Source organism: Dicentrarchus labrax, unplaced genomic scaffold (genome assembly GCF_905237075.1).
Source record: "Dicentrarchus labrax unplaced genomic scaffold, dlabrax2021, whole genome shotgun sequence".
Lineage (NCBI taxonomy): Eukaryota > Metazoa > Chordata > Actinopteri > Moronidae > Dicentrarchus > Dicentrarchus labrax.
The window spans coordinates 5,435,844-5,456,960 of record NW_026136714.1 but is presented as its reverse complement, the minus strand read 5'-3'; the positions used below and the strand labels follow the sequence as shown (position 1 = coordinate 5,456,960).

At 39.7% G+C, this 21,117-nt stretch overlaps 2 protein-coding genes across 3 annotated transcripts in view; one reads left to right on the top strand and one right to left on the bottom strand.

Annotated features, from left to right (window-relative positions):
- Window positions 1-21,117, bottom strand: part of iqgap2 (IQ motif containing GTPase activating protein 2) — a 32,991-nt gene that overhangs the window by 1,803 nt on the left and 10,071 nt on the right. The window contains exons 5-37 of one of the 2 annotated variants that reach the window (XM_051421894.1): window positions 19,519-19,595; window positions 17,456-17,523; window positions 16,566-16,679; window positions 16,282-16,460; window positions 15,496-15,583; window positions 15,141-15,304; window positions 14,535-14,622; window positions 14,092-14,255; window positions 13,781-13,941; window positions 13,115-13,239; window positions 12,814-12,977; window positions 10,035-10,061; window positions 9,607-9,697; window positions 8,835-9,002; window positions 8,549-8,691; window positions 8,192-8,362; window positions 7,925-8,008; window positions 7,671-7,742; window positions 7,507-7,576; window positions 7,021-7,229; window positions 6,687-6,839; window positions 6,373-6,536; window positions 5,935-6,159; window positions 5,290-5,430; window positions 4,359-4,443; window positions 3,962-4,194; window positions 3,156-3,288; window positions 1,975-2,077; window positions 1,754-1,883; window positions 939-1,026; window positions 600-812; window positions 321-481; window positions 22-156 (exon numbers count right to left, since the gene is read on the bottom strand). In XM_051421894.1, coding sequence (XP_051277854.1) covers window positions 22-156; window positions 321-481; window positions 600-812; window positions 939-1,026; window positions 1,754-1,883; window positions 1,975-2,077; window positions 3,156-3,288; window positions 3,962-4,194; window positions 4,359-4,443; window positions 5,290-5,430; window positions 5,935-6,159; window positions 6,373-6,536; window positions 6,687-6,839; window positions 7,021-7,229; window positions 7,507-7,576; window positions 7,671-7,742; window positions 7,925-8,008; window positions 8,192-8,362; window positions 8,549-8,691; window positions 8,835-9,002; window positions 9,607-9,697; window positions 10,035-10,061; window positions 12,814-12,977; window positions 13,115-13,239; window positions 13,781-13,941; window positions 14,092-14,255; window positions 14,535-14,622; window positions 15,141-15,304; window positions 15,496-15,583; window positions 16,282-16,460; window positions 16,566-16,679; window positions 17,456-17,523; window positions 19,519-19,595 — 4,391 coding nt within the window. The remainder of the gene's footprint in view (window positions 1-21; window positions 157-320; window positions 482-599; window positions 813-938; window positions 1,027-1,753; window positions 1,884-1,974; window positions 2,078-3,155; window positions 3,289-3,961; window positions 4,195-4,358; window positions 4,444-5,289; window positions 5,431-5,934; window positions 6,160-6,372; window positions 6,537-6,686; window positions 6,840-7,020; window positions 7,230-7,506; window positions 7,577-7,670; window positions 7,743-7,924; window positions 8,009-8,191; window positions 8,363-8,548; window positions 8,692-8,834; window positions 9,003-9,606; window positions 9,698-10,034; window positions 10,062-12,813; window positions 12,978-13,114; window positions 13,240-13,780; window positions 13,942-14,091; window positions 14,256-14,534; window positions 14,623-15,140; window positions 15,305-15,495; window positions 15,584-16,281; window positions 16,461-16,565; window positions 16,680-17,455; window positions 17,524-19,518; window positions 19,596-21,117) is intronic. The other variant, XM_051421895.1, reaches the window with a different exon arrangement.
- Window positions 10,842-14,524, top strand: f2rl2 (coagulation factor II (thrombin) receptor-like 2). Its single transcript, XM_051421897.1, has 2 exons — window positions 10,842-11,118; window positions 11,428-14,524. Exons 1-2 carry the CDS (start codon window positions 11,055-11,057, stop codon window positions 12,486-12,488), a joined length of 1,125 nt encoding a protein of 374 aa, XP_051277857.1. The 5' UTR covers window positions 10,842-11,054; the 3' UTR covers window positions 12,489-14,524.

The window sequence follows — 21,117 nt, the reverse complement described above, 5'->3', positions numbered from 1 at the left end:
GTGGTGAACAGCTCAACTCACTGGTTTGTCTGAAGTCCTTCTATCTCCAGGATGACTCCTTTCTCGTGAAGCCTTGCTGCAGTGTACTTCAGAGACTGTGGCTTCCACTTCTTACTGCCCTTATTGCTGTCCAGTTTTATAGATCTGCGTGCATTCCTGGACACACAATACACACATACATATGTAAAATCATCTGCCCATCCAACCATCAACACAACACAGATAATCAAAAGCAAGATTATCATTTACGTGCAGTGAGAAGAAATGTTTTGAAAGACTCTTCTGCCACACAAGGAATGAGAAGTATAGGTGTAACTCACTTCCGGTTGAGGTTGTCCAGGCAGGTCTTGATGTAGGTATCGTAATAGTTCATCTGGTCCTGGTGGAAGGCTGTTTTTGAGTTGAGTGCTGTCAGTGTCTGCTGGAGCTTCACAAGCTCGGCCTTCCTCCTCTGTCTGTAGCGTCTTTGGTAGCGAATGTCCTGTCAATTACAGATTTACTTTACAAATTCAGAATCTGAACTGACCTGACTACACTCTTACTGTGACTGGCACTGGAGTTATGCATCTTTCGATGTGAATGAAGAGTAGCTTATGTACCTTTGAGATGTCATTGATAAGGTCCTGGTATTTGTTACTAGTAGTGACAAGGCCAGCCTGCTCCAGGTTACGGAGGTTCCTCAGGATCTTCCTCTTCTTCTGCTCGAGAGGCAGCTGGCTGTCCTCCAGTACTGCTGGGCTGCTCTTCAGACCTTCTGGTGTCTGAGCATCCTGGACAGCCCGGCGCTCTACATTCTTAGTATGTTCCAACTCCTTCAGGAGCAAAGTCATACAAGAAGTGCAAAAAGTGTTAAAACTCTAATTCAGTGCATGTATTCCTTTGAGAGATAAACATTGCTGTTAGTATATGGGTAAGGAAAAACAAGATAGATATATCACCTGTGGGGCATTAGCTGGGGTCTCAAGAATTTCAGGCAAGGTCTCCCCAGGTTGAATCCGAACCACATCCACTATAAGCTTTTTTGTCCTGTTACACACACAGAGAGAAAACATGTTTGTTACCACTAACCACAGTCACTAGCAAGCACAAGCACTACTCACCCATCTAACATCACCTTCTCTTGATCAACAAGGTTATTTTTGTTGTCCAGTTACCTTAAAATCCACTGAACAGATCGCAATGACATTGGGAAGTTACGCCGCAGGAGCAGGAGAATATCTAATTATATTTTGATGCAGGCTTGGACCCAACCGTGCCACCATATATATGTCTGTATGTTCTATACTGTATTCCTACAACTGGTTTCCTAGGTCTTGCTAGCATGGTGTGAACACATTATGCAATTACAACCAAATGTAGATGACACATAACATTACATTATAGACATACATTAACTCACATTTATTTCACAACTTAAAAAATTGATATGCCAAAAAATAAGGGAGAGACCAACTCTCAAATACAGTCTCCTGTAAGAAGACCAGACGGATACATGTTTAGAGGCAAGATAACCCTGACCACCAAGCCCCTTCCTTTTAGGACAGGAAATGATAGAAGAGCCGGAAAGGCAACAAAGACATGCTACTGAGTGATAGCCACAAAGAAACACACACTGTGTCAAAAAGGGTTAAGTACAGTGCATCACAGGGCATTTGTGGCAATCCCAAACATGATACTCTAATAATACAGATGATTGCAACATTAAATTGCAATATTGGACAAGCTTGACAACAGGCTCCAGCAATAAACTTACTTTGTCATTAGAGTCTTCAAGTCTTTGTCATCTCCTTCCAGTAGCTCAAACTTGCTGGTTAAGGTGAGGGAGAGCTCCGTCTTGGCCAGCTGGGTCAGAGCACTCTCTCTGTTTGGATCATTTGGTTCACCTGAAATAAGGCAGGGTAAAATTATAAAAACACTATAGACAACTTGTGATTAACTTGGGATTAATATAAATATAAGTTTGTTTGAGAGTACCGAGCAATGTCTCTACATCAGGGACATCTCCCAGATCCTGCAGCAGCTCATGCAGCAAGTCATTGTGGTCAGGAGAGATGGCCTCCAGATGTTCCAGAAGCAGCTAAACAAATCCAGACATGATTAGTCTTGTACAAAAAGCTTAAATATTTACTGTGAAACTCGTCATTCAAAAAATGTGTGACCCAGGGAATGAACCTTGTTAGATTCATCCAGATAGAGAAACAACCAAACAGAGTTATGGGTCACAAGTGCTAAAGTTTAAGGCCTACAGATAATACAAATGCATAGGTAAAATTAATCAAAAAAATAAAATTATCTTTTCTTCACATATCAACCAAACAGAAATGATACAATTATCTAAGTGTGCAAAATGAAGGTTGAGAGAACATCTGTTCAAACCAATATGTGTAGCATCTCTATTGTTAGTCCCTGTGTGAATAAGTGTTGAGTGCAACTGATGACAAAAGGACACAGATGGCTTTAACCTTCTGACGTCCTTACCACTACCCCCTTTCCAAGGAAGTGGTCTGGTATTATAGAGAAAGGAAATAGGATAAATGACGGATAAGACTATACATATGACTATACCTCCTAATAGAGGACAACATATGGAATGGTGGGATTTAAGAAGCATGGGAACTGAAGATAAATTGAGTTTGTTGTAGAAATGTACTAAGGAATAAGGTTTATGTTGAGCATTTAGTTCATTTTAAAAACACTCAAATATTTTATCCATATTCTGAATTTTCTTAAAATGTAGTATTGTAGGGGAAAGGGTCAAATTCCTAGCAGTACTGCTAGTATTAGAAGTAGTAACGCTAGTAATGCATCATTATAAAAACAAGTGTGAGTTTCCAGCACATTGTGCATATGACTGAAACAAAAGGGAAAATAAGAGTTGAGAGATGAAGACAACATAAAAGCAGTTGGAGAGACATCGGAACAGACTGGTATGACATTAAAAAGATGCTGTACGGTAACTGTAATATCAGCACAAACATGCCACTGACTGACAGAGGTATGAATCTTAATTTATGAATCATAATTATGATGAATCATTAGCTGGTGCACGCACTCTTTAGCATTGCTGATGAACTGTTATTTTAGGTCTTGATTGACACCTACAGTTGAGTTCAAATCTGTTATTAAACAATGTTGATCACTGTGCTTGGCTTTACCGAGTGAGTATTGATGATCTCCTCTATTGAGATGTAGATGATCGGCTTGCTTAGAGTCACCATATCTGAGTATTCATCAATATTAAACTTCTCCTCAGGTTCAGGGACATCGCAGGCTGACTGGAAAAATACCCTGCAAGAGGAATATCAGGAGAATATCAGAAGTTAGTGGATATCAGTCATTAGCAAAAACACAAGAAAAAAAAAACTGTGCAGTCTAAATGCTGAATTTTCTTCTAACGTGCATCTGACCTTCTGAGCTAGGGTAAATAACTCATACTGACTTGTTTCCAGAAAATGGACTACGGTCTATGTGGACTTCCAGTAATGATGAGTAAATCACTTTGGCAAAGATTAGGGGCTGATAACTGCACACATACTGGCCCAGCCCTTCGAATTTGTGAGTTTGTACAGGTCCATCTGGAGTTCAGTTGATTTTAGTCAACATGTTACCTACTTGCTGAAACAGCTTGTTCCTTTGCCAGGATTACCTCTACTTCCACCATGTCAGCTTAACCTCTTCCTGACCTCACAAGTGAAACATGTTTATCAACGGGGTTTACTTTATTTTTTCATTCTCTTTACTTTGTTATTGGAAGGAAAAATTGTCTCTCCTTTTTTCTTTTTTTTTGCAGATTCAGCTTCAACAAAAACAAAGAGCATAACAGCCAAGTGCCAGATTTGCTTTACCTCATGTGTCGTCATGTTGTTTTTGACCAAGAACCAAAAGCATACTGTATGTAATTAAGACTTACCTAAGCTCAGTATTGACGGACAAATCAAAGTTTCTTCAGAAACATTTGTACCTGAACTTCTCATATGTCTGAGATATGTAGTTGTTCATTGGCGTCATATGTGCATTCTCGCCCTCAAACAGCTTATTAGCAGCAGCATGCTGCAGCATCTTTGCCACGGATCCCAGGTTACGACGCTGGTCTAAGTGAAGCTGCCCTCCAGCTGACATGTCGATGATGTCGAAGCCATCAGGTGCCACGATGGCTGGGTTCATGTAGCGGTAGTACAGCAGGTTGCCTACAATCTGAAATAGAAACAAGAGAACACTTCTTTCAAATCCTTAGTAAAATTCAATTGCACTCACCTGCTCACAATAACAAAGCATGCAGGGACTGTATGAGCAGAATCATAACATACTGTACAGCGAATGGAAAATATAAATATATTTATACATCTGAGTGCTTCTACCTTCATCAGCTCATCCTCTGAGGCATCTGGAAACTTTTCATGAAGGCTGTTCTTCAGAACTTTTGCAATGTATCTCATGCCATAACTGCATGCAAAACAAAAAGCATTGATGGGACATCAAACACAAAACAACATGCAATCACATACTATATGACAAATGATATAGCAAGCTCATGACAGGGAAAATAGAGGATTTATTTGAAGCATTGAGGTTTGTTTGTTTTTTGCTATGGGCATAATTAGCACCATCTAGTGGTATACAGTCTTTTGTAACTTTTGAAAAGATAACTGTTGTTTTAGTGATTTCTATTTAGTAAGTATTTTAAGTAATTATGTCCCAATCATATGACTGGGTTATTTGGCTGTGGCTAATGTAGCACAAAGAACGGTTCTGTTTTTGTGCTTGAGCAACTGATGTAATGATTCCTCACTCCAAAACAATGATTGCATAGTAATGACCATGTCCCAACATGCAGCTGAAACCTTAACAACCAGAATGAGGGTCTAATGACATGCCAAAGCATATGATCATATCCTGTCTAGCCCTATTTTAGTCACATTGCTCTCATTATACTGTTCAGTAGTAATGCAAAAATAAGACGACAGACAAATACTCAACAGGAGGATGATAAAATGGAAAAAAGGAAATCTAAATATTTTAGTGTAAGTTATTTTAGTGCAGGGGTAATAATAATAAAGAAAAATTATGTACAGAGAAAAAACGATTTCTTTTATCTAATTACTTTCCACCCCACACACACACACACACACACACACACACACACACACACACACACACACACACACACACACACACACACACACACACACACACACACACAGGCATGCTCAGGCACTGACAAGCAGAACTGTCACAGAAAACACAAAAGCATTAAGTGGACTTTGACACTTAACAGGTCCTGAAACTTACGGGATATTATCCAGTGAGGACACAATGGAGTTCAAGACCTTATCTGTGGCAGAGCGCAGTGCCAGACTGGTTGCCTCCAGCTTGTTGCGTACTTCCTCATGTGACATGGCCTGCTCAGGAGTCACTTCATAAGGCAGCTTGCTGGGGGGCGACAACAACCGTAGGCAAACATTTATCCGTGTGTAAGGCTCATTGTTTTCAGTTTTTTTAGTGGGTTTCATCATGAGTTTCTAAAAAAACGCTAAACTCTTACACTGACTTGACAGTACATTTAATGCCAGGCATAACTGGTATTAATCATGCCAGTATGGTTTAAAAAGAAAAGAGAACTACACCTTGCTTAAATTAGTGGAAAAGAGTTCTTGAAAGTTACAAAAAAACTTTAAAGTACATATAATCTTTTAGTAAACATCAGCAATAAGTTTTGTACGAACATTATAGATAATGGCATAAAACATACTACAAACTACCTGTAGGCTCTTGAGACAAAATTATTACGGCAATAAAACAAAACAAAAGAAGCTGAAAAAGATAACTTAACAAAAGTCAACATAACTCACAACAGGGCACTATATGTACCATATATAACGAACAATGGACCATACTAATAAACATTTATTCTTCATGCGGTATATTTTCCCCTACCTGGCCTCTCCAGTAGCCGTCTCCAGCTGGTTGACCCAGGCTTTGTACACATCCACTGGGTTGGTGTTGATGCCTAAATTTTTGTCCTCAATTATGTCTTTTATCACTGGAGCCAGCAGCTGCCTGAGTGTGTTGTGGCCGCGTGCACCTCTGTTGAAGCTCACCACCATCTTGATGACTGTTGGGTTCCCCGTCACTATGTCCTGGATCTGATCCACCTTAGAACTGAGACATACAGACAAGATGGTACAGTTGATCAGTACTGCTTGCCAAACAAAACACACAATTTGGTGTACATGCATTTTGGGAATTCAACACTATTATAAGCACCTCACAGTAACTTATGTACTACCTTATAACCAATACAGCGAGACAAAAGTGTAAATAAGTATATAACTGGTATAGTGGCACAGTATTGATTAAGGCTGCAGTTCTCACTTAATTTCCTCCTCCAGAGCTGTCTTGAAGAGTTTAAGCAGCAGGTATTCCTCTCTCTGGTTAGAGGCGTAGTTGTACAAGGTGAAGATCACAGTGTCCATAAACTTAGTGGACTTGTTTTGGGGCATCTGGAAGATCAGTTTGGCCAGGTAGGCTGGATTGGTCTAAAGGAGAGGGAAGAGAGAACGAGTAGCATAAAGCATCAAGTGTGTGTCTGCAACTGCACTTGGATATCTTATTAAACTTTTAAACTTGTAGATGTAAGTTGTAGTTTAAGTCAGGGTTAGATGAGGTAGAGTTTTTTTTTTAATCACCTGGAGCAGGTAGAAGAGATGTTGGTAGGCCTCCAGTTTCCTTCTTTTGCCTTTATTTAGGCCCTTAATACCCAGTCTGTCTCCTGCAGTCAAGTCATCTTTACTCGCTTTATTTTTCATGTTCTTCATTTTCTTATTATGGGACACCACATCCTTTTCAAAGAAACAAACAACCAATGAAATGAGCAGCCAAACTGAACAAGCTATAACCACTGGAATTTAATCAGAGTCCAGTGTTAGGAACCTTTGCCTAAAAAACGCTATGAATGATGTAAACATGCAATCACAATATGCCTTTCCCTTTCTTGTACACATAGAAGCAAGGGGTGCTTACCTGCAGAGTGATCCTGTTCTTCACCAGCAGTCCAATCTTTATGTCCATCAGGTTCAAGTCTTTCTCCATCTGCTGATTGGAGCGAATATTGGTGACCACTTCCTCCCTAAGCCGTGTTACTTCCTGCTCTTCCTGAAGGTCCAGGGCGCTCTGCTCCAACAAGTGCACAAACTTACGCACCACTGAGAGAGGAGGATCTTTGGCTCCAGCTAAAATTTGGCACATGTAATGATATTTTTTAGGATTTCTCCATCATTCATTACATTTCTATTGTGGACTGGGTTATACAGACAGAAACACATACCACAATATTCTTGGCCAAATACCTTAATGTCAACATACAAAACACTATGAAAAATGAGTAATGCCTAACTATAATGCAGCCTTTAAAATCTTAATCAATCTTAATCAACAATATTGATATTATATCAATACGCTGTAGCTCAACTCTAACTGCAGGAGTGTAAAATGACCTTTTTGACTCACTTAGGGTTCTGTAGTCATCTCTTGCTTTGTTGGCCTTTAGAAAAGCCTGGATTTTCACAATTTCTTTTTCCTAAAAACACAGATAAAAGTGAGTCTTAAACAACATAGAATAAAACTAATGCAAAGGATTCCACTCAGTTATGTTGATTGATTGCGTTACTCACGTGATCTTTGAAGAACTGCAACCTCTGATTGTATTTACGTTTGGCTTTCCACATTTTCACCACAGACTGGATCTAAAAACACAAGTGTTTAATTGTTTATGTATGATTTTAGTTTGTGGCTGAGGATTTCAAAAGACTGGTGATTAAGCTTTTGTTTACAGTACAAGAAAGGTGTACATAGATTTACAGCTGTCTAGTCACTCAAAAAGTATACATTTTTATAATTCTTTTATAAAAGTTAAACAATTTCTCACCTTGACAACAGAAGCAACATTTTTCTGAAGCAAATTCATTCTGTCTTTGTACATTTTCCTCTGTTTGTAACCTTTCCAGCAAGCCTGAAGACAACAAAAATATGATCAAAAATACATCTGCATGCCACAAGTTGTGTGAATATTATCATTATTTTTTTATCTTTTTGTCTGGATATCTCTTGATTTATTATTGCTGCAATAGTCCACAACCATATCAGGGATCATTGTAGTTGTACTTGAATGTCTCATAGTGGAGAAATACACTACCTGCAATTTGATGACGTGTGGTTCTTGTTGGTGGAGATAATCCATCCTCTGGGCATGCTTTTTCCTGACCAGGTATCCTCTGATCCTCGCCTGCAGCTGGGTCACCAAAGATTCATTGGCCAACCATAACTGTTCCCTGTTATATTCTGCAGTCACACAGCTGACAACACTCTATGGGAAAAGAAAACCATGTCATAGTTATTATCTGATCAAATGAATAGTGTGATTTCAAAACGAATATCACTGAATTCATTGTTAAACCAAACAACTATGTTGTAACTATGTTGTAGGGTGTAACTATGTAAACACAGCATTACATAATGGAGTAATGAAACTATGCAGTACAGCAGGGGGTACCTGGATTTCCTCTTTACTGAGCTGGCCACCATTGTGTTCAAATCCTTCAGGCTCTTCCCAGATGCCCTGTCCTGTCTCCAGGTTATAATAGTAGTCATATCTGTCCTTGATGCAATGTTTTACCCACACAGTATCAGGGCTGCCTGGTAGAAAGCAGAAAGTGCACCTTGAGACACAGTGAATGTCACATTGGACACCACATCTAAAAAAAACTGGTGACGCCTTCCTGTTTAGGCATCAACACTGACCTTCCTTACTTGTGATGATTGTGTAGTGGTCTAGTTACCTTCAGTAGCACTGTTTGTTTGTCTCTGCACCAGTTCAGCCTGGTATGTGTCAGCACATTCAGGAAGCACCGCTCTCAGTCCAGCACTGGGAACTTGCAAAGCCTGCAGTGTATTCTGAGAGTCCCCCTCAGCCACCATTCTGTTAATATCAGCTACTGCTCCAGCCACTGGCAAAGTAAACAATATTGAACCAAAAAAGCAGTTGAGTCAAAAAAGAAAACAGCAAAGTAACTGTAATGTAAAAACTAGCAAGGGAGTAAGGGATTATCCACAACAAGCAAGGTGGTATGAAACAATTATGTTGTCAATTCAATGTCAAACATCCATAAATGAGCAATAGGCTGAGCTGCCAGATGGCAGAACAGTTCTGAGACACTATATCTGCAGAAGAGAAAATAAATCCTACATATCTGTTTCAGTAATAAGAGAAACTGGTCATACTGGTGCTAGAGTATCCATAATTTATAACAATTAAACAAATTAATTTTGTGTTACCACACTACCAACCTTGCAATAAAGATTACTTTACTACTACATCAGTAAGTAGGAGGATCATAGTGACAGCTGAAACAAACTATAAGTATGAAGTTAGAACAGTAATGAGCCTGCTATGTGGGAGTTATGTGGTTATCTAATGCACATCCTCTGCACAATCAGGATCTAGTACCCGATGTTCCCATCGTATGAGAAGAATTAACTGGACCTGAATTAACTATTGTTTGTTTAAGTAATCAACATATGGATGAGTGAATTTAAACTCTGGGTACATACATGTGAGAGCCTCCTGTTCTTCCTGGTTGGCTGTGTGTATGGCCTCTTGGATTTGGTCCAGCCACAGTACTGCAGACTCATCTCCAGAGCTCTACAATCAGGTAAAAGCACAAGGTCACTTCTCTTTTTTCAGAAGGAAGAGACCAAACTACACCTCAGGTACACACACACACACACAGTTCACACAATACTAACTTGTTTACAAATTATAAATAGTTTGAAGCAATTTTAGTCAAAAGGTTAATGTCCAAAGTAAGAAATTATTTAAGTTAATGTACATTATACAAATTCATCAAGTTAGGATTGTGGAGATTTTTGAATATGCCGTATTTTGCTCTACAGCAGTAGCAATTAATACTGTAGCACCACTGATTACTAATACTACACAAGCTGGTGCTGTTAGTGTAACAGCAAATAATAGACAGTACCATTTCCCCTGTGTCCAGAAGTAAGATCTAAATAAAAGGAAAACATGTCAGAGAAATTGTTGACAATAGTTAAACTACACACATATCCTAACTGCCAACATCCCCTGACAATATAACATCATAACAACCACAAAGAATGTTTATCCAGCCTGACTTCTGTAGTTATTCACAGGCTAATTTTAGAGAACTGTGGTGGGGACTGGTGTATACCCCTAACCTTAGAGCTAACAGGAAGAAAGTCACCATTAAAACGCACTGTGCAGACTAAAAGCAGCTTCTTTGTTTATCTTTGCATCTGACCAATGATTTCCCAGCCAGCTCACCATGTACTGAGAGAGCACAGCAGGGTCAGCCTTCCTGACAATCACAGTAATGCGATGAAAATCCCCAATTGTTCATAAAGATAGTTAGGTTTTTTTGTGTGTATAACATCATTTCAGTGTAAACTTTATGGTACAAACCAGATAGACAATGTACTTGCAGTATAACATCATATTTTTTTCATTCAGATGCAGAAGCTTACAATATTCCAAAACATCTGTTACAGTAGGGATTCCTCAATTCTATAACTAGGCTGACCAAAACTACCATTAAACTCAAATAAATGCAAAAGCTATTTTTTCCCCCAAAAAAATCTTCATATTAACCTAAACCACAATAAAAAGACTTATTGTAACCGTAAACAATTTGTTTATGGATCACAGCTTTTCGTAAAATCACTAAGCAGTGTCCTCCCACCCCAGTGAGTCAGTGGGCAGTTACTGACGCAGGCAGAAGGGAATTCAGTTTTCAAGCCTGAACAGGAAACATGCTCAGCGCACCATACAAACAGACAAGCATATCCACATCCACTAGCGGGAAGCTGAGCTTGAGTACACACAGTTATCTACTGTTACACTGCAGAGATGCAAAAGAGCAAATTTCACCGGTGGAGGACATTTACTGAAAAGAAGCAGCACTGAGAGAGTTGAAGACAAAAAAACCTTCAAAAATTGTTGGATATTGAAACTGGGAAGAGATATGGCCGACCTTGTGCCAGGACTACTCATTTGTTTGATGGCAGTGCAGACCATTCAGCATGATGGTAAGTTTATTATTTTATTATGTCATTTTGATACGCATCAACAGGGTTCATTTTTACAAAACACAGGTTTACAATACAAAATCCCTAAATTATTATAAGAAATATTGCTATACACCTATGTAATAATATGTTATTTTACAAAAGGTCAGTTATGACTACATAGAACTGAACAGTACACAACAACAGACAGCATGATCAACACATTTTTTTATTTTATTTAATTCAAATGTTTAATGTTTTAATTTGTTTTTTATTATAAAACTGAAGTTGCTTTAAAGCCTTAAATATAGTTTTTCTACTCATTTATAGGAAACAGAACCAGGACCAAAACCAACAGTTCACTTGGAGTGATACCAAAAACCTTCAAGGGGAGCAGATCTAAACATAATCACACTATCCGAGGGCCGACCCTGCTCTATCCCAGCACAAAGCCTTGGCTGTATGCGAGCTCAGAGGAGTCAGTGACAGCGTATACCACAGGGGTCCTCAGCACCTGGGTCATACCTTCATCATACATCCTGGCCATGCTGGTGGGTATCCCTGCCAACGCCTACATTCTGGCCTTCCTGAGACTCAGAGCAAAGTCATTCTCTACAGTAGTTCTTTATCTGAACCTGGCCTTGTCCTACTTGCTGCTCCTGCTCTCCCTGGCACTGCGTATTCACTACCACTTCAACGGAAATGACTGGATATTTGGGGAAATCTCCTGCAGGCTCATCACAGCATTGTTTTATGGCAATGTTTACTGTTCAGCTCAAACCATAGCATGCATCAGTCTGAAGCGCTACCTGGCTGTGGTCAAACCGTTTTTGTACAGAAGGCTTGCAAAGACTAAACTGGCAGTGGGGACGTGCTTGGTTGTGTGGTTCCTGCTCGGGGCTGCTATTGTGCCTGAACTCCTGGTCAGGCAGAGCTACCAGGTTGCCCACCTGGGAGTCACCACTTGCCATGATGTACTTCCCCTAGAAGACAAATCCCATTCCCCGCTAGTGCCATACAGGCTGATGCTGGTTTGTCTGGGCTTCATAGTGCCCTTCCTGATTTGTGTTTATGCCCATGTGGCAATGGTATACCACCTAGGGCAATCTCGGTGTGACTGGAGACCATTTATCAGGGTCAGCACTCTTGTTTTCATCATCTTTGTGGTGTGTTTCTTGCCCAGCAGCATCCTGCACATCGCCCACTACATCCGTCTGTTTTCTAATGGGGACGACAGACTGTATGGATACTACAGAGTAGCAGTGTGTCTCTGCTGCTTCCACAGTTGTCTGGATCCCTTCCTGTGTATGCTCATTTCCAAGACGGCAGCCTCAGAACTACAATTTATTTCCCTCCACGGGATACCACAGAGACCGGCTGTTATGATGTGAGACTGGAAAACAACCTCCTTGCTGGACCATTGTTCAGAATTAGCACAGGGTTGTTGGGAACCAGCAGGGAAGCACAAGCCCACAAAAATTAAAACTGGACACTGTGAATTTAAGTGGGTAATATTGCAATCTCTGTTAGGTCCAAAACAACACCAAGCTCTATGAAGTCAATTTTCAGGAAAGGAACATTTAGATTGTGAAACCTAAACAAGCCTATTATGCAATGCAGAATTAAATACAAACAACACATGAACAATTACTCTTTCCAGTTTAAAAAGTTCAACATTAAGCAATTCAGATTTAACTCAATTTACAGTCACAATACCTGACAGAGGAGTTGCTTGGTATGTTGTAGGACATCATGGTAGTGTTTGGCTGTGGCTGGGTTCACCCCTGTCAACTTGGCTGTAGGGAGGAGCAGGGCTGAAAGCGTCTGCTGATGGTCACCTGAGTTAAGTGCCTCATTGATCTCAGCTATAGCTATGATGCCTGGAGTTAGAAGACAAGAATAATTTAATTTATTGTGTGTTTTCAAAAATCCTCATTGTTGGATCACACCTAATATTAAACATGTCCACAAGCTACACCACATAAAACATAACCAAAAATCTGAAAGACTTTCTTACGCTCATGCTCCTCATGGACCTGAACGTTGACTGTGTCGATGCATTTTTGAACATCATTCCAGGTGAGAAACTCTTGGCCCTGGGCAAGCGTCTCCATTCGCTGTTTGATAAGAGTGTCAGCATACCTGAGGGAGAGTGCCATGAAGAGGTTCAACAATGTTTCATGACACTACAGTGAATGAACCACTACTCATCAGCTCATCCTAGTGCAAAATAACAATGAGGAGAGGACTACAGTGGAGTGCAGTGACATCCTAAAGACATCGTTCTTGTAATATCTTCTCACTTAATGTATCTGTCTCTGTTCTGTGTTTATGCACTCTGCAATCAAAGTAATTTGTTGCTCTTAAAACCATATTCTAGCACCATAATTTAACTTCTATGAATACCACAGTTACTGCAACAACAAAATAGTAATCATAGAAGGGAACAGGATTACCACTAGCATCAACAGACGAGACAGCAGGGCGATCAGGAGTCTGAACTTAGCAACAGTCCACTGGAGAGGTTATGGTTCAGTCTCTTGCCAAAAGAGAAGCCTACTGCCACCAAGCTGCTGCCTAATAGTATACATTTGGCTTATCGACTGGTGTTTGTAGCACTTGTTTTATGTACTGCCAATGCCACCATTTGCTGCCACAGCTATCTGTCCTGTAGCCAGCTTACCTGTTGAGGTTGTCTTGGTCCATGTTGGTGAAGCCCAGAGGAGAGTCTGTCAGTTGCTCAATCACAGCCTGAGGGTCCTTTGTGTCCAGCACCTCGTTCAGCACTGCTACAGCTGACAGCATCTCCACAGCTACACTCAGCTCCTCGTGGCTCAAACCAGACTAATAAACATCAACAGTCTGAATCACGAGCATGAAGGGATATTTAACTACAGTAAATGTCTAGAACTGACTTCTATACTGGTAAGCATATCACTAGCGGCATGCAGGTCCACATGTTAAACAGTCAAAATTGCAAACGTGATGTCTCACCCGGCCCCCTTGGAGTTGCAAACTGAAAAGCTCAGCCTGATAGAGGTTGGCAGCAGTTTGGTAGACAATTGGCAGTTGTGCCTCAGGGTTCATCAGCTCCTCCACCGTCTCCACTGCATTGCCAAGACGAATGGCTGTATTGATTGCTGTAACTGCTTCGAGTTCTGGTAAAGAAAATGATCACAAATTGTTACGTCTCACAGATAACCCAAATATAATTTCACAAAGGCATGTCAGTTATGAAATTGCATATCTTCCTTGCCTTACAATTACATGCTGAAAATCCATATTAAAGATGTATCCACAACTGTAATAGTGCACAGACCTTACATGTGTACTTGTTACTGTGTACTAGAAGCTTGCTAGTGGGTACATTTGTGATTTTCAACTGACTAGTAATTACTGTTAATAAACATCTATGGTAAGTAACAAATGGTGCTTACTTCGTTTCTCTGCCTCAGAAAAGTCATTACAAGAGCTGACAACTCTCTGAACCTCCTCTTTGTCCACCATCGCAGCCTTCCCTCCATCCTGCAACACAAAGATTAGAGTACATTAGAGAGATACCACTAAGATCCCATGATTTTTTGCATGTTTTAATGCAGGGCTTGGAGGGCACAGAGCCTGCCAGTGTCCATTCCAGCTAAAATTACAGTGGCTGATACATTTTTTATTCTTTGAAGGTGAGTTTAGGCTTTTTTTTTTTTTAAATAACACAATGTCTTTTTTGCCTGACTAGTGAAGCAGCACGACAGCAACAGCTACAGATCTTCATCTGTGTCTACACTACATATGTTAAGCCAATGAACTGCTGTGTGCTCAAATGGAAGTGGACCTGTTTGGTCAAACAAAAAAATGAAAAATGTCCAGTTTAGAAAGAGTGTCAAAAACAACACTGCATGTGTTTCCCTATGAATGTGTATGCTTTTTCTGGCCATTTCCAACTATGGCCAAAGTACTTCCCTTATCCCATTCTAGCCATCTAATACAGGCTTATTCATTGAATACTCTCAACAACTACAAATAAATTACATTCAAACTCTGTATACCTTGGATTTATGCTGGCAGTAGGTGGTAAAATGTTCCAGGTACCACCGACCATTTGACTCTTGAACACCAAGCAGGGCCAAAGCTTCAAGTCTAAGTGCAGCCAACAGAGCAGCCTGGTCCTGGTTCGACACCGCCTGATTCACCTGTCTTACCGCTGCCTGGACTGGAGACAAGAAATGTATTTTGGATAAGTACTGAATTTGATGGAATTAAAAAAAAATTGAACTGCACATTCTCTCCATGTTTCTTCAAAGTTCACATATGTCCTGTGTTCATATGCACCAACACTGTATGACATTTTTTTTTCCATTCAAAAGGAATACATTCATGGTACTTGACAGGGAAAACCCTTACTGTTGACGAAGTCAAGGCAGCCCTGGATCTCCTGCTGAGTTAGAAGCTCCTCATAAACATCTCTTTCTTCAGTAGCAACCGAGGAGCGCTAATTTAGGGAGACAGAGGAAAATAAAATAATATTATCATTTAATTTCATTATAGAATATTTAATTTGTACCTGGTCACATTATTTTTTCCCCCCATTCATTCAATTTGCATATTTTACATATCACATTTCAGCCACTAGGTTGAAATGGACAGTCTCCTGTTTGTACTTTGTACAGTATTAGTAAAGATAATGGGAGGCGAGATGCCGGATGGTGTGGACGGTTTGTGTTTGGTGAAGTAAAGCTGACACTGCAGTCACTGGAATGTGCTGGCAAGGCCTGTGGAGTGAGTCAGTGCAGGCCACCCCTTTCAGACCTTAGTGTGGATATCTCTTCAGTTATTATAGTTGTGTCAGTACTAGACACTTCAGTCAGATACGTCGGATCAGAGCAACATTTTTGGCATCACTCAAATTTCATTTCAACACAAACTCACACACAAGACTTTGAAACCCTGCCCCCTACTTGAGTTCAACACAGATGTGACACTGCATATAGTAGCTTTAGCAGAAAGGCTTTTTTAAATTCTGATTTAATTTAATGTTAATGTTATTTAAAGTATATGTATGCATGTAATATCAGACTGATCCAGAATGAGTGAAATAGAGAGGGATAGAGATTGGTGAGGCGAGCAAGAGAGCAAGAAATAAAGAAAGAAAATAAACAAACTTCACAAAATCACACAGAGGCTTCTCACCCTCCCTGAGGACTGTTTCTGCTTACGAGCCTTGGCCTGGCTCAGTGTGTCCTGGTAGTCTTGGGCAAGAACTTCTTGGGTGTTCCTCAGCATTGCGTTAGGATTATTCAAAGCACCCATTGTCACAGATGTCTGGCCTCTGTCAACCGCCTCATTGATGGCAATCACAGCAGCATGCACTGAGGACAACAGAGTGTGTGCGAACATTTTAGCATTAGCTAAAATCATTAGGAGTTTCTGGCAAAACATCAATAAAGAATTAGTTAAAAGGTCGAAGGACTTACAAGCAGCCTCATCCACTGAAAGCTCATTGGCCAGGATTCCTCCAATCTTACTGAAAGCTGGCATTTGAATGCCATACTTCTCCAGCTCACTCCTCATGTTACTGATCTCTTCCTCTGGAAGACAGATATATACAGATTGCAGGGGAAATGCTACAATATACTGGATACTATTTAATTTCCTTTTACAGTTTCTGTATGCAAGTCTCAATAAGAATTTCATAAAGAAACACAATATTACTGTCCCAGAATAGTTTGACACCATTTGTAGGCATGTGCACGTACACTACACTTTCTTGTGCTTCTCTTACAGGAATACAGCTCCATGGCATTACTAGAGGTCTAAAACTCCACAGGGAAACTTTAAGCAGTTGAGAAAAACTATAATATATAATAAACTCAGGCAACACTGATATTTTTCCCACAATTTAATATTGTTAAAACTGTTCAGACGTGATGTGAGTAGGCCCCGAGTCTTCCAATGTAAATCCAATGTCAAAAACTGTGAAGGTTGGCTTTGCATGTCCTATTATTTGAATGGCTGCAGGGTATATTTTGCTGAACCGAAATGATGGATCATTTAAACATCTAAATTAGAGAATCCTCATAAAACTTTATATGCTTGAGAGCACGTTTTTCAATTAAATTCCAACACCACCAGTAAATAAAATTACCTCCCACACACAGAGAATTTGTTATAAATTAACACATGCACAACTAGGTGAGTGCACATCAGTATTTCAATTAGCCCAGAGGCAAGATTTACCCTTCATTTTACAAGCAATTAATAAGAACTTGCATGTTTCATCTCCTATTTAAACAGGTGCATATACACAGTTTTATATATAACTTTTGTGCTTTTGTGCTTTACTTTCAGAAGAAGCTGGTATTACCTGTAAAGGCCACTTTTCCGAGCAGGTCCTGGATCTGTGGTGCAATGCCCAGTTTGTACAAGTACAGGCTGAAATAAACCATATAGGGTGTGAGATTTACTCATAAATAAGAAAACACTGAGAAGCTTGAAGGTATCGAATAGTCGGATATCAAGAAACTGAAACTTTTTTGGCCATTTTCCCCTCCTGATTGCCATTTCTCTTGTTGGCCTATAATTCACCATATTCCAGCCTATGTCACACTTTCACCACAGGGGGGAAGTGTTGACTCACATTACAACAAACACTACTTGGCAGCAGGCTCAGTCCACCACCAAGCATTGGATACAACAAGCAGGTGGCTGGAAACTTCATAAAACTTTCATCTTCCCGCAGGTACCTGATAAGTGGTAATGAATTATAGATATTTAAGGCAGGTCTGGAATCAGCATAGTTCTGAATACAGCAGCTGTAGTAGCTGCTCATACTGGCCTTTGGTCACGGTGTGTGTGTACACATGAAATGCCCTCTGTCCTTGGGACACAGGGGGCTTCAGACAGCTATCTAAACTCGGCTTATACAAAGGGTAATGTTTTAACATGCAGGCAGCTGATTCAGTCTGAGATACAAACACAGTAACAGCTGACTGGGGTTAATAAAGGTGGCTGATTACAAGCCATAGGGGTTACAGACAATCAGCTGACTAGCCTGGAGCAACTACTGTAGCTCTCTCCAAACTGTGGACTGTTTATTTCCATGTTTTCCTCTTCATTTTAGACAAGCAATGAAGTCCTACATCTCTGCCAGTTCGGTAGAGATGTAGGGCTTTATTCGCATTTCTTCTAAGTTACGTTCTTTCCAATTAGATTGTGTTCGCTTTCAATTTTCCACCAGCATCTGCTGCTTTGCCTCCATGTCTGGATGTGTTTGTACCCAGGGAAGCAGAGCATTCACTGGGTCCTTGTGGGACTTAAGCTGGACTCGCAGGAAGGAAGAGCACGTGTGTGCATAAGGAGGGAAGGAAACCAATTCTCTCAGGACCTGACCATAACACTACAACAGAGAAAACAATCCTAGCAGCTCACATAACCACTCCCTAAATCTGTCTTTGGCTGACTGGACGGGTCAGATAGATAAAATTGGCTCTTTAGTTCATTTAAAAATGAGCTCATCAAGGTGTTCAAAATGAAGTAAAGTTAAAAAAAGTGACAGAATCTAAGAAAACTGAATTGCTAATTAGCCCATGGTTAAAAATGTTTGAACAAATTGGCAATTCAGAGACTGCCTATAGCTGCCTTTTTCTAAATGCATGGTGCTGTATAATATAGCCTTGATCTATTTAAGACAAATCATAAAAAGGTCTGTGTTTTACAAGAAGCACTCTGCCTTACCTAAGTAGAAATAACATTTTCCAGTTCCTGTTTCATATCACTTCCTAAGTACCATTTCTGTTCTTGACATATAAATTAGAGGTTGAACTTAATGGGCACAAAAAGAGGCCAGGACCCCACAAAATAAAAAAAATAAAAAATGTTAGGTTAAGCAGTATCATACATTTGTCCTCCTAAATATGATCATTTCTGTAACTTGAATACAGTGCTGTGAGCATAGCAAAATAACCACTACATTTCAAAGTCAAACCTAAGTGTCTGACATTGTCTGCCATAACCATCAAGTGGAAGGAAATGAATCCACATTAGACAGTGAGTAATCTGTCAGTGACAAAGAGTATGAGCAGACTACTGCTGCACACATGTAAAAGTCACATTCATAGACAAATGCAATCCCTGCTAACTCTAATCTGCCCATTAGCTCACAGTTGAACTCTAACTATCAGATACCAGCACTTGACTTGACTCGACTCAGGTCATCAGAATAGCAGTTTAGTCCACTGGTTTTCATTTTTTTCTTGGAAGTGAAATCGCACTCAACATTCAGATGTGGCACCTCCGGGAAAAAAGTAACGGGGTACTCTGCCACTGTGCAAACAAAAGACTTCAGAGATGAGTGAGCAATTTTGCTGTCAGAAGTGAGAACTGCATGGAGACAGGAAAGTAATGTTTTTGGAATCCTTTTATTCTTACCTCAGTGCGTGTATGCAGTACACCACCTTGGGCATGTTTTTGCGATCGTATACATCTGTCGTTTCAGGGTAGAATATCTGAAAGTAGAAACCACAATAGGTTAGTCTTCTTTTATCAGTGTCTTGACATTTTCTTTCTGCTGCAGCCAAACATGACCACAGTATCCAACGCAACTTATGTAATGTATTCACATTTTTACCTGTAGATGCATGAGAAGTTGTAAGGGGTGGACATAATAATAGGAACACTTGGAAAATACAATGCAATGCCAGGCAACTGTACGGTAATAAATACTACCTTTTTGAAGGACATCATCTTCAATACCACAGAGCTGAATCAAGACCAGTTACTAGCATAATTTCTAAAATACTGATGGTTTCAAGCTTCACAGAGGTAGTATTTATTGCATTGCTATTGCATTGGACTGCATTATATTTTACAGGGGTTCATGCTGTTGCTCTGCCCCTTTTATTACTGCACATAACACATATTTGGTTGTCCTAGTTTTTTATATTTTACAGATAAAGATACTTAATGCCTAAAACTAAATAAAAAAATAAAACAATTGAATCATGTCACACCTGAATGATGTTTTCAACTTCATGGTTCTGCTAAAAAACATGATGTAATAAAAAAAAGCTACAGGTAATGTTCCAACATAAAAATAGCCAATTAAATTACTATGAAAAGCGATCCCAAAGGGCAGTACAGAGATAAGTGGGTATCAAATTTACCTTAATTTCGTTTCCACGATACACCTGAGTGAAGTCTTTTGTGTCATCTCATAAAAGATGTAATGAGGTTAATACTGAGAACTGCCACACCCTCATTACAATTCCATCTGTCAGTGTTTACATTCTTACAGATGCATGAAATTAAACAATTTACATACTTCACATATATTTTATAATCCTCATGTACCAGAAATTTTATATGTGATTTTATTGGTTTGTTGTGTACACAAGCATGTCTGTATTTCTTGGAGAGGGGTCCCATTTTTTCAGTAAAACTTGATAGCAATGGACCTTTTGTAGTTATTATTAGTTAGTATTTAATCATACAAAAACAGGTTGGCACAGGTGCTGCAGCATGCTCACTATGTTAAAAAAAAAAAAAGTTAATTGATTAAATATTTATTTACCCTTTACTCTGCTGCTTTTTACAGTACATTAAATGACTACAAGAATCTGCATGAGGACGAGGTTGAAATTCCTCCTAATCCCACTCCCAGTCCTAGTTTTGGATTCAACTGGTAGGATGGATTCTACTCTTTTTTAGTTAGTAGTATAGATACAAATTTGTAGGAGTAAGTCCTCCACTATGAGTGATTATATACTTACCCTGAGTCACTGAACACACATGACACAGCCAAGGCCTCCCAATAGTGTTTGTGTTTATGTTGCAAACCATCACTCCCTGGTAGTTTTTTTTTCTTTTTTTATCTTTTGCTTGTTTAATATTTGTGTCATGCACATACATGTTTCCTGCCTAGATGGGCTTGTATAACAGCTAATAAATCGTTACCTTGGTGAAACGACACAACTTCTTACTTCTTCTTAGAGCAAAAAAGACTCTCCCAATGGAATCCCACAGAGATGC